This window comes from Rhinoderma darwinii, chromosome 12 (genome assembly GCF_050947455.1).
Source record: "Rhinoderma darwinii isolate aRhiDar2 chromosome 12, aRhiDar2.hap1, whole genome shotgun sequence".
NCBI lineage: Eukaryota > Metazoa > Chordata > Amphibia > Anura > Rhinodermatidae > Rhinoderma > Rhinoderma darwinii.
This window is the reverse complement of record NC_134698.1, coordinates 66,884,168-66,896,414: the sequence shown is the minus strand read 5'-3', so window position 1 is coordinate 66,896,414 and position 12,247 is coordinate 66,884,168. Positions and strand designations below refer to the sequence as shown.

General features: G+C 44.1%; 1 protein-coding gene across 3 annotated transcripts in view; it reads right to left on the bottom strand.

Moving 5' to 3' along the window:
* HIF1A (hypoxia inducible factor 1 subunit alpha) overlaps positions 1-12,039 on the bottom strand; it is a 46,854-nt gene extending 34,815 nt beyond the window's left edge. Inside the window, exon 1 of one of the 3 annotated variants that reach the window (XM_075843720.1) lies at positions 11,694-12,039. In XM_075843720.1, the coding sequence (XP_075699835.1) occupies positions 11,694-11,719 (26 nt within the window). In that variant the 5' untranslated portion in view covers positions 11,720-12,039. The remainder of the gene's footprint in view (positions 1-11,693) is intronic. The other 2 variants (XM_075843719.1, XM_075843721.1) reach the window with 2 other exon arrangements.
* Between the last annotated feature and the right edge of the window lie 208 nt (positions 12,040-12,247).

Genomic DNA, 12,247 nt, shown 5'->3' with positions numbered 1-12,247 from the left:
TTCAGCCCGTGAATAATTTTTTGCAGTTTCCCAGTACATTATATATGGTACTTTAACCCCTTCCCTCTTTAGCCACTTTTGACCTTCCTGACAGAGCCTCATTTTTCAAATCTGACATGTGTCACTTTATGTGGTAATAACTCCGGAATGCTTTCACCTATCCAAGCGATTCTGAGATTGTTTTCTCGTGACACATTGGACTTTATGTTACTGGCAAAATTTGCTCGATATGTTCAGTATTTAATTGTGAAAAACACCAAAAATTAGCGAAGAATTTCAAAAATTAGCATTTTTCTCAATTTAAATGTATCTGCTTGTAAGACAGGCAGTTATACCACACAAAATTGTTGCTAATTAACATCACCCATATGTCTACTTTAGATTGGCATCGTTTTTTGAACATCCTTTTATTTTTCTATGACCTCACAAGGCTTAGAACTTTAGCAGCAATTTCTCACATTTTCAAGAAAATTTCAAAAGGCCATTTTTACAGGGGCCAGTTCAGTTGTGAAGTGGTTTTGAGGGCCTTATATATTAGAAACCCCAAAAAAGTCACCCCATTTTAAAAACTTCACCCCTCAAAGTATTCAAAACAGCATTTAGAAAATGTCTTAACCCTTTAAACATTTCACAGGAATTAAAGCAAAGTAGAGGTGAAATTTACAAATTTCATATTTTTCTGCAGAAATACATTTTTAATACAATTTTTTTTATAACACAGAAGGTTTTACCAGAGAAATGCAACTCAATATTTGTTGCCCAGTTTCTGCAGTTTTAGGAAATATCCCACATGTGGCCGTAGCGTGCTACTGGACTGAAGCACCGGCCTCAGAAGCAAAGGAGCACCTAGTGGATTTTGGGGCCTTATTTTTGTTAGAATATATTTTAGGCACCATGTCAGGTTTGAAGGGCTCTTGCGGTGCCAAAACAGTCAAAATCCCCCAAAATTGACCCCATCTGGGAAACTAGACACCTCAAGGAAATTATCTAGGGGTGTAGTGAGCATTTTGACCGCACAGGTTTTTTACAGAAATTATTGGAAGTAGGCGGTGAAAATTAAAATCAACATTTCTTCAAAGAAAATGTAGGTTTAGCGATTTTTTTTTCTCATTTCCACAAGGACTAAAGGAGAAAAAGCACCGCAAAATTTGTAAAGCAATTTCTCCCGAGTAAAACAATACCTCACATGTGGTAATAAACGGCTGTTTGGACACACGGCAGGGCTTAGAAGGGAAAGAGCACTATTTGGCTTTTGGAGTTCACATTTAGCAGGAATGGTTTGCGGAGGCCATGTCACATTTACAAAGCCCCTGAGGTGACAAAACAGTGAAAACCCCAAACAAGTGACCCCATTTTGGAAACTATACCCCTTGAGGAAATTATCTAGGGGTATAGTGAGCATTTTGACCCCACAGGTTTTTTGCAGAAATTTTTGCAAGTAGGCTGTGAAAATGAAAATCTAAATTTTTTCAAATAAAATGTAGGTTTAGCTAATTTTTTTTCATTTCCACAAGGACTAAAGGAGAAAAATCACCATAAAATTTGTACAGAAATTTCTCCCGAGTAAAACAGTACCCCACATGTGGTAATAAACGGCTGTTTGGACACACGGCGAGGCTGAGAAGGGAAAGAGCGCCATTTGGCTTTTGGAACTCAAATTTAGCAGGAATGGTTTGCGGAGGCCATGTTACATTTACAAAGCCCCTGAGGGGACAAAACAGTGGAAACCCCCCACAAGTGACCCCATTTTGGAAACAACACCCATTGAGGAAATTATCTAGGGGTATAGTGAGCGATTTGACACCACAGTTTTTTTGCAGAAATTATTGGAAGTAGGCCCTGAAAATAATAATCTACATTTTTTCAAAGAAAATGTAGGTTTAGCTAATTTTTTCTCATTTCCAGAAGGACTAAAGGAGAAAAAGCACCACAAAATTTGTAAAGCAATTTCTCCCGAGTAAAACAATACCCCACATGTGGTAATAAACGGCTGTTTGGACACACGGCAGGGCTTAGAAGGGAAAGAGCACTATTTGACTTTTTGAGATCACATTTAGCAGGAATGATTTGCGGAGGCCAGGTCACATTTGCAAAGCCCCTGAGGGGACAAAACAATGAAAACGCCAAAAAAGGGACTCCATTTAGGAAACTACACCTCTTGAGGAATGCATCTAGGGGTGTAGTGAGCATTTTGACCCTACAGATGTTTCATAGAATTTATTAGAATTGGGCAGTGAAAATAAAAACAGTCCTTTTTCTTCAATAAGACGTAGCTTTAGCGCAAATTTTTTCATTTTCTCAACAAATAAAGGAAAAAAAGAACCCAACATTTGTAAAGCTATTTCTCCCGAGTACGGCAATACCCCATATGTGGTCATAAACTGCTGTTTGGGCAAACCGCAGGGCTCAGATGGGAAGGACCGCCATTTGGAGTGCAGATGTTGCTGGATTGGTTTCTGGACACCTGTGGGCCCAAAACAGTGGAAACCCCCCAGAAGTGACCCCATTTTGGAAACTACACCCCTCAATGCATTTACCAAGGGGTGTAGTAAGCATTTTAACCCTGCAGGTGTTTTGTAGAAATTAGTGTGCGCTCAATGTTGCAGAGTGAAAATTGGATTTTTTTCCATAGATATGCCAATATGTGGTGCCCGGCTTGTGCCACCATAACAAGACAGCTCTCTAATTATTATGCGGTGTTTCCCGGTTTTAGAAACACCCTACATGTGGCCCTAATCTTTTGTCTGGACATATGACAGGGCTCAGAAGTGAAGAGTACCATGCGGAGTGGAGGCCTAATTTGGCGATTTACAAAGTATTGGTTCACAACTGCAGAGGCTCAGATGTGAAATAATAAAAAGAAACCCCTGATAAGTGACCCCCACTATGGAACTGCACCCCTCAATGCATTTATTAAGGGGTGTAGTGAGCATTTTCACCCCACAGGTCTTTTCCATAAATGAATGCACTGCGGATGGTGCAAATTAAAAAAAAATATTTTTCCCTAGATATGCCATTCAGTGGCAAATATGTCATGCCCAGCTTATGACGCTGGAGACACACACCCGAAAAATTGTTAAAAGGGTTCTCCCGGGTATGACGATGCCATATATGTTGAAGGAAACTGCTGTTTGGGCACGCTGTAGGGTTCAGGGCCGAGGGAGCACCATTTGGCTTTTGGAGAGCGGATTTTGCTTGGTACTATATTTGTTTGAGTATTGCTGGTGTTTTATAATGTGGGGGTACATGTAAGCGGGGCGGAGTATATAAGGGGCATAGTCAGGTGGTATAAAAAAATAAAAATAATCCATAGATGTGTGTTACGCTGTGAAGCAATCCTTTCCGCACAGGCCAGTGTCGCACTGATAAATGGTGTCATTTCTTATCCCCCTTTTGGTCCACACTCGGCACCTTTGTAGTTTGGGGAATTTTGCAGGGAAAGTGTTCTCCTGGTATAATACGGGCACCGTCGCTTCCAGCGGATATGTTTGGGCCCTCCCCTTCCTGGTTCCCTAATTTTAGGTCCTTGATAAATCGCCTCTTCAAACTGAAGAAATGTTCCCCTCGGGCACAACTGCATATTTTTTTATTTCCTGACTTATTGGAGCCATAACTAATTTTATTTTTCATAGACGTATCGATATGAAGGCTGGTTTGTTGCGGGACGAGCTGTAGTTATTATTGGTACCATTTTGGGGTACATGCAACTTTTTGATCACCTTTTATCCTATTTTTTGGGATGCCAGGTAAACAAAAAAAACGCAATTCTGGCACAGCTTTTTTTGTTTTTTTTATACAGCGTTCACCACGCATTATAAACTACATGTTAACTTTATTCTGCGGGTCAGTACGATTCCGGCGATACCTAATTTATAGCACTTTTTTATGTTTTACAACTTTTTGCACAATAAAATTACTTTTGTAAAAAGAATGTATTTTTTCTGTCGCCAAGTTGTGAGAACCATAACGTTTTAATTTTTTTGTCGACGGAGGTGTATGAGGGCTTGTTTTTTGCGGGACGAGCTATAGTTTTTATAGGTACCATTTTTGGATACGTGCGACTTTTTGATCACTTTTTATTGTAATATTTGTAGGGCAAAGTGACCAAAAAACAGAAACTCTGGTAAAGTTTTTTACGTTTTTTTTTTACGCTGTTCACCGCGTGCAATAAATAATATAATATTTTGATACCTCCGGTCGTTACGGTCGTGGCGATACCAAATACATATGGTTTATTATTATTTTTCAATAATAAAGGACTTGATAAGAGTAAAAGGGGGATTGTGTTTTATTTGATTACTTGAAACTTTTATTGTTTTCAAACTTTTATTTTTTGCACTTTTTCTCAAGTCCCACTAGGGGACTTGAAGGTCCAACGGTCAGATTTTTTTTTTTCTAATACATTGCACTACCTATGTAGTGCAATGTATTAGATCTGTCAGTCATTCACTGACAGCAAGCCGTTTAGGCTTCGCCTCCCGGCGGGGCCTAAATCGGCTTCCGTAATGGCAGAGCAGGAGACCATTGTGTCTCCTGTTGCCATAACAGCAGTCGCCAGTCCCGATTGCCTGTCAGGGCTGGCGATCTGCTAGTAACCGCTACGATGCAGCAATCGCTTTCGATTGCTGCATCGAAGGGGTTAATGGCAGGGATCGGAGCTAGCTCCGGTTCCTGCCGTTACAGGTGGATGTCAGCTGTACAGTACAGCTGACTTCCACCGCTGATGACGCCGGATCAGCTCCTGACCCGGCGCCATCTTGCCGGCAGCTACGGAAGCCGATCAGGCTCCGCCGCCGGGCGGATCTTGACCGGCTTCGGTGCTAGGCAGACCGGGAGGCCAGTATTAGGCCTCCGGTTGCCATTGCAGCCACCGGAACCCCGGCAATTTCATTGCTGGGGCTCCGATGAGCTGCAAACACCTTAAGTGCAGCGATCGCGTTTGAGCGCTGCACTTAAGGGGTTAATGGCGGGGATCGACGCTAATTTCGGTCCCCGCCGTTACAGTCGGATGTCAGCTGTAAGATACAGCTGAGATCCGACGATGATGGCACCGACTCAGCTTCTGAGCCGGTGCCAAACGTTTGACGTACATGTACGGCATTTTGCGGGAAGTCAATGCTTTCCATGACGTACATGTACGTCAAATGTCGGGAAGGGGTTAAATGCTCCCAATAGAAACTACAACTCCTTCCGCAAAAGATAAGCCCTCACACCACTCTACTGATGGAGAAATAAAAAAAAGTTATGGTTCTTGGAAGGCGGGAAGTGAAAAACGAAAATGAAAAATCACATCCTTCAGGGGTTAAGACGCACTGTTGTAAACCAATATTTAAAGGTTGTAAATAATAATCCAGCACCCTGCGTTCTACAGTGAAATCCTCCTGTACGTGGAATCAGCAGCTTCATTATATGTACATTAGTTACAGGTTGCTTCGTTTTCCCTCATTACACGGAGCGTCTTATTATCCCCTAAAGACTGGGGCCTCTTGGAAAGCAGAACAATCCTGGCACAGCAACGGCAAAAGACTACAACCTCCTCCATACGGTTATCATTCATCTTACGAATAATAACGGTGGTGGTAAAACGTCACTAAATAAATGCAACAAGAGTTAAATATAAAAAAAAAAACATTTCAAGAATTGATTTCTGGTGGAAAGACTTCACAAAGAGCCAGAGTGACTGATTCAATACGGTGCAGCAACTTATTTCCCGGTCATTTGCCTGTATGTAAACGGTTTTCCAGCTGTTGCAAAACCACTACTCCCAGCATACTGCTTCAGGGTATGCTGGGAGTTGTAATTTTGCAGCAGCTCGAGAGCCATAGGTTGGAGACCACCGCTGTGCAGCAAGGAGAGAACAGACTGAGGACCAGGAGCTGGTAAAAGCCCAGGAGACAACTACACTTTTCACTACAATCTAAAATATTAGACGAAGTGGCTCGTTTGTAGCGGCACTGGCTAATGGTCTCCTTGGATTGGCTCTGCCATGATTATATACATCAGAGGAGTTGACAATACTAAAGCACCTGCTGCATATGTAAAGAATTCAGTGTCACAAATGGCTCTTAAAGAGGCTCTGTCACCAGATTTTGCAACCCCTATCTCCTATTGCAGCAGATCGTCGCTGCAATGTAGATTACAGTAACGTTTTTATTTTTTAAAAACGAGCATTTTTGGCCAAGTTATGACCATTTTTGTATTTATGCAAATGAGGCTTGCAAAAGTCCAAGTGGGCGTGTTTAAAGTAAAAGTCCAACTGGGCGTGTATTATGTGCGTACATCGGGGCGTTTTTACTACTTTTACAAGCTGGGCGCTCTGACGAGAAGTATCATCCACTTCTCTTTAGAACGCCCAGCTTCTGGCAGTGCAGACACCCAGCGTGTTCGAGAGATCACGCTGTGACGTCACTCACTTCCTGCCCCAGGTCCTGCATCGTGTCGGCCACATCGGCACCAGAGGCTACAGTTGATTCTGCAGCAGCATCAGCGTTTGCAGGTAAGTAGCTACATCGACTTACCTGCAAACGCCGATGCTGCTGCAGAATCAACTGTAGCCTCTGGTGCCGATGTGGCCGACACGATGCAGGACCTGGGGCAGGAAGTGAGTGACGTCACAGCGTGATCTCTCGAGAACACGCTGTGTGTCTGCACTGCCAGAAGCTGGGCGTTCTGAAGAGAAGTGGATGATACTTCTCGTCAGAACGCCCAGCTTGTAAAAGTAGTAAAAACGCCCCGATGTACGCACATAATACACGCCCAGTTGGACTTTTGCAAGCCTCATTTGCATAAATACAAAAATGGTCATAACTTGGCCAAAAATGCTCGTTTTTTAAAATCTGGTGACAGAGCCTCTTTAATTACAGTAGCAGGTGACGGCCGCTACTCAGGATTTCACATCATCTTGTAGATGTCTGAGCGAAGAATTCCTGAACACATTCCAATACAAATTAGCAACCGAGGTCCATAGGTACGCTGTTATGCCACAATTTAGTTTCCCTTTAATTCTATATGAAATCAGAACACTTGAAGGTACAGTATAGGCCCATAGATTCCTATAGGTGAACTATTTCTGAGCTGTACAACACGGATCCATATTAAGCCCCCGGGACATGAGACTTTCAACTCAGATGTGAACATTGCATGTTCTAATAGCGATGGAAATAAAAATGTGGACCCTTCTGATTTGTGGCGATGCAGAGGTGATCCCATATTCACTGGAAAACCTATACATGGCAGAGAATATGGAGAAGCATATTCACGTATAGTTACCAAATACTTACTAAGCTAGGACTGGCAATAACGCCTCTACAATTGTCAACGACATCTGTAAACACTCCTCAATGCTTTGAATTAAATTTCGCTTGTATTTCTACACGAGACTAAATTTGCTTCTTGTGAAGTTGGGCGCAGGCGGCTAAATATCGGAGTTCAAATAAGTTGACAAGAAGTGGTCCTCCGGGGCTGCTGGGCACTGCAAATGGGCCTCATCCAAGCGCCAATTTTTGCCCAACCGGGGTGTACTGAACCCGCTCAGCCACCCTGCACAGTATAAGAGCATGAAGAAAGAATCCTTCCTCCACATGCTCTCCAAAAAGTCTGGGTCCATCAGTGTTCCTGTCCTTGCCCGCCTCCTGATGTAGGTTAGTAGATCTCATATCTATCCATGAGGCCTCATTCAGACATCCATATTAAAGCCAGAAGAAACGGCTCAACCATGGGTCCAATATCCCAAACGAACAGCAGCCCTGGACAGACCGCGGGTCTAAAGCACGATGCTCTTAGTTCAGTCAACTAAAAATGTGGCTGCATTACCGTCATCTGAATGCAGACGGTATTTTTTGGTAGAGGAAAAAAATCTGCCTCAAAATTCCTTTAACTTTCCGCATTTTTCGTGGCGTTTTTTGCCTGCGGACGTTGAATTGCAAGGGCCGCAGGCAAAAAAAAACAACACAAAAACCTCTCAGGAACAAGCACCACAGGTTTTTTTCTGCTTCCCATGGATTTCAATGGGAGGTCAGAGGCAGAAACCACTGGAAGAAAGAACATGCCGCTGGTTTGTTTTTTTCCGCAAGCGGCCAAAAGCCACTTGGGGAAAGAAAAAACCCTCTGCCTCCCATTGAAATCAATGGGGGACGATGTGGGCCGTTTTTTTGGGCGCGAATTCCGATGTGGTTTCCGCATCAAAATCAGTGCCAAAAAAACACAACTGTTTTTTGCAGCGTTTTTTACGGCTGTTTTTGGAGCGGTTTTTCTATGGAGTCAATGAAAAACAGCTGCAAAGACGTCTCAAGAAGTAATATGCACTTCTTTTTACAAGGTGTTTTTTACGCGGCCGTTTTTAAAAACCGCCACGTAAAAAACACCCCGTGGGACCGGAACGCCGTATTTCCCATTGAAACCAATGGGCAGATGTTTGGAGGCGTTCAGCCCCTGCATTCTTAGCCATTTTTCAGGGCGTTTACGGCCCGAAAAACGGCAGAAAATAGCTTGTGTGAACATAGCCTAAGGGTATATTCACACAGCATATGTTTGTGGCACAAAAAACACGAGTCTGATGTCAAGAGAAAACAGCCTCTGAATCCAGGTGTTTTTGGAGCGGATTTTCAAAGCGTTTTTGGTGTTTGCCAGTGTATTTTTCTAAGAGTTTTTTTATAATGTCAATGGTAAATCAGCTCCAAAAACAAGTGACATGCCACTGCTTTTTACAAGACGTTTTCTCAATTCAGCAGCATAAAAATACATCTCATATAAACTACACAATGTATTTCCAACGTTTTACGCTCTGAAATCCGCCTGAAAATAAACCGTGTGACTGTACCCTTAGGGTATGTTCACACGGCAGCGTCCGTAACGGCAAAAATTACGGGTCTGTTTTCAGGAGAAAGCAGCCCAGTCATTTCAGCCGTAACGGCATGTGCAGGCGCCTGAACGCCGCCTCCATTACGGATGTAACTGGAGCTGGTTTTCCATGGAGTCCATGGAAAACGGTTCCATTTACGTCTGAAGAAGTGACATGACACTTCTTTGGCGTGGGCGTCTATTTTCACACCGTCTTTTGACAGCGACGCGTAAATATACGCCTCGTGTGAACAGACAAACGTCAGCCCATTGCTTTCAATGGGCAGATGTTTGCCAACGCTATCGAGGCGCATTTTCGGACGTAATTTGAGGCGTAACACGCCCGAATTACATCCGTAAATAAGCCGTGTGAACATACCCTTATAATAGAAACAAACCCTCTGCTGTGAACACTGCTGCTGTCCAGTCTCCCCGCAGCAGTCCCACTACATACACGAGGTCACTGAAGACTTTTCAGTCTAATTACCATTAAATCGAGTTATCACAGATCATATACTCCTCGTCTAAAAATACTCCATAGAAATTCTAAGAGGAGTAAGTTTACCGGGCTGAGAAATATCTATATAGCGTGACCTCTGTACACAACCGATATGTTCATACATAACATATTACATGATCGGCTACTGATAGAAATCCCGGCATTGTGCTCTGGGTAAGGATTATATCCACATAGCAAGAAATGTAGCAACAAATAGAATGTTTATAAACAGTAGAAGCTATAAAACAACAAGCAGCAGGCCCCAGACCCTGCCGAGACACCAAGGTCAACCCTGACATATGAAGAAAAGTTAAAAGGTGGAGAACCAGGCATCGCCAGGAAGAAAACACTTCCAAAAAACTATTCTGAAATAATTGGTAACTTTCAGAGATTTCTGGTCGGATCTGCGCACTGAAACGTAAAGTAAAATGCACCTCAAATCTACACTACTGGGGATGGTGGTGGTCTCCGGCTGTTGTAGTACTACAGCTTCCAGCATGTCCTGACAACGTATTCGTGTCACTTCAATTTTCAGGATGCCAGAAATCCACGGCTAGCAAACCATTACTTCATCCCAAAGGTCTCCAGCTGTTTTGAAACCACTACTCCCAGCATGTGGCTGTCAGGGCACTCTGGGAGTTGCAGTTTTGAAACTGCTTGAACGCATATTTACCCCCTACAGCAGAGGTCCGCAGCCTAGAACACTCCAGAAACTACAATTCCCAGCATGCCCTGACAGCCTTTAGATGTAATAATAAAGCCTTTGGCTGTCAAGACATGCTGGGAGTTGTAGTTTCACAACAGTTGGAGTCCGTTTCCCCTATCAATGGGTTTACTGGGGTCAAATCCTATCAAGGCAACATCTACATGGAGTTGGTATGATCCCTATGTTGGGGGGGGGGGGCTTGTTGGGTCTCTTCTTTTCCTACCACACTTCAAAAACATACTTGGGATCCCGACTGAAGTGAATGGTAACAATTTTTGTGCAGCACAGCAGAATGTGTTGGCGATATACAAGCAATGGGAAATAAATAATAGGTCCCATAGTAATTATACCGCTCAATATATGTTTTCCTAGGACACAAATATAGTAAATATAGCACATTGTTCATTTTAGGGACCAGTCCATTATTTTAGGGGTTCACAAGTTTCCATTCTGGAAACTATGAATTCAACAAGGTAAAGTACAGGAAACCTGAGCCTGGATGAATGAGGAGCAGGGGAGGGGGCGGCAATATAGGAATGACCCCCCCCCCCCCCCACCCCCCCCAGGGTAAGAGAGACAAGAATAAAAACCAGTTTAGCAACAAAGTATTTATTTGACCTAAGAAAGGCAAGTGTCAATGAGACGGGATTCTTGACCCCTTGTTAAAATGTCTGAAGATTACATAAGGACGAAACGTCTCCTGTGCATAGTACCAGGCGGCTCAGGTCGATCTATAGGGGGAAGTCGAGAAATCTGGGGTCCTGAGTTATTCTGTATTGTGAGATCCAGGGAGCTGGGACCCCAATGTGAATTACAGCTGCAACACTTGCCCGGAGTGTTCGGTCATATTCACACTTTGAAGTCAGATTTGGCTTTTAGCAGAACCGTGATATGACAGCAACGTAACATGACAGCAATGTATAGCACCTATAGATATCTCCGCATGCCTCAGATACTATACGTACTTTTTTTTTCATAGGAAATGCTACAGAAATAGAAATTGTGGCATGTAACATGACGGAGATGTTCACCCCTAGAAACATTGCCCCTATAGGGGATCACATCTATAATAAGGTGCCGTATATAGGACGCACCATCATCAATAGGTTTTCAAGCCTGGCCAAAATCTAGGTACCAACCAGAAGTCACTGAATAACAAGACCCCTTTCTTCAGGGTATTAATAGGGGAGCGGGGGTCCCCAGCATGTGCCCCCCTCCCCCAGGCTGCTGCAAGTCCTCCCAAGTCCATCAAGTTGTCACAATATTATTTAGCCGTTCTTAGTTGTATCTGTCTCCTGGAAAGCTGGGTGCCAACCAATCACCCAGCTTTCCCCAACTCCTGCATGGCAAATCTGCTCATTGATCTTCTGGAGTTCTAATACAGCCATGCTGGTTATCACCCAGCTTTCTCAGACTCCTGCAAAGTATATCTGCCAATTTATCTTCTGCTTCTATGCGCCCTTGTTGGAGCATAACACGGTGGAGCAGTTATCACCCAGCTTTCCCAGGTACAGATATCACTAAGGACACTTCAAGGGCCTCTATTTACCGGAGATTGTAGAATTCCCACCTCCGGCGCCCCCTAGCGGTAGAGACATCCTGGGGGTATATGGCTCCCCTCATGAGGGTAGAAAGGCAGAGAACACTCACCTTTTCTTGTCTACTGTTCCCTCCATGCCAGCCGGGGCAAGGAGGTTCCCGGAGCAGCGTCAAGCGCTGGGTTGGTGGTGGTGCGGTAGGGCACTGAGGCCTGGAGTTGAAGGTGTGAGACGGTTATAATCCACTCAGGAAACAAAAGAGAACCGGCGCTGCTAGGTGACTACCCTGTGGTGGTAGTAGGCCGCTGGTGACGCAATACGTCGTCGGTACGTAGTTCTCACGCTCTTCTCCTCTCACCGGTCTTTCCCGGACTCTTGCTTTTTTTTTTTCTATCTCTTCTACGCAAACAAAACGCTACGGCTGCGCCTGCGTCACCAGGTGGGCGTAGTTTCAGAGCGGCTGCTGACGTCAGCAGAATCCGCCAATCAGAAGAGTTGAAAGCCGAGCCCCCGTTTCTCTTCCGCCACGCCTACTCCCTAGTCAGCTGATGTCGAAAGGGGGTGTGTCCATGCGGAGAGGTCATGCGAGTGAATGGCGAGCGATTAACCCAGTAACTGCCGGAAAGACCTGGCTGATAACTCGTGGCCTGGGAACACATGATCCGA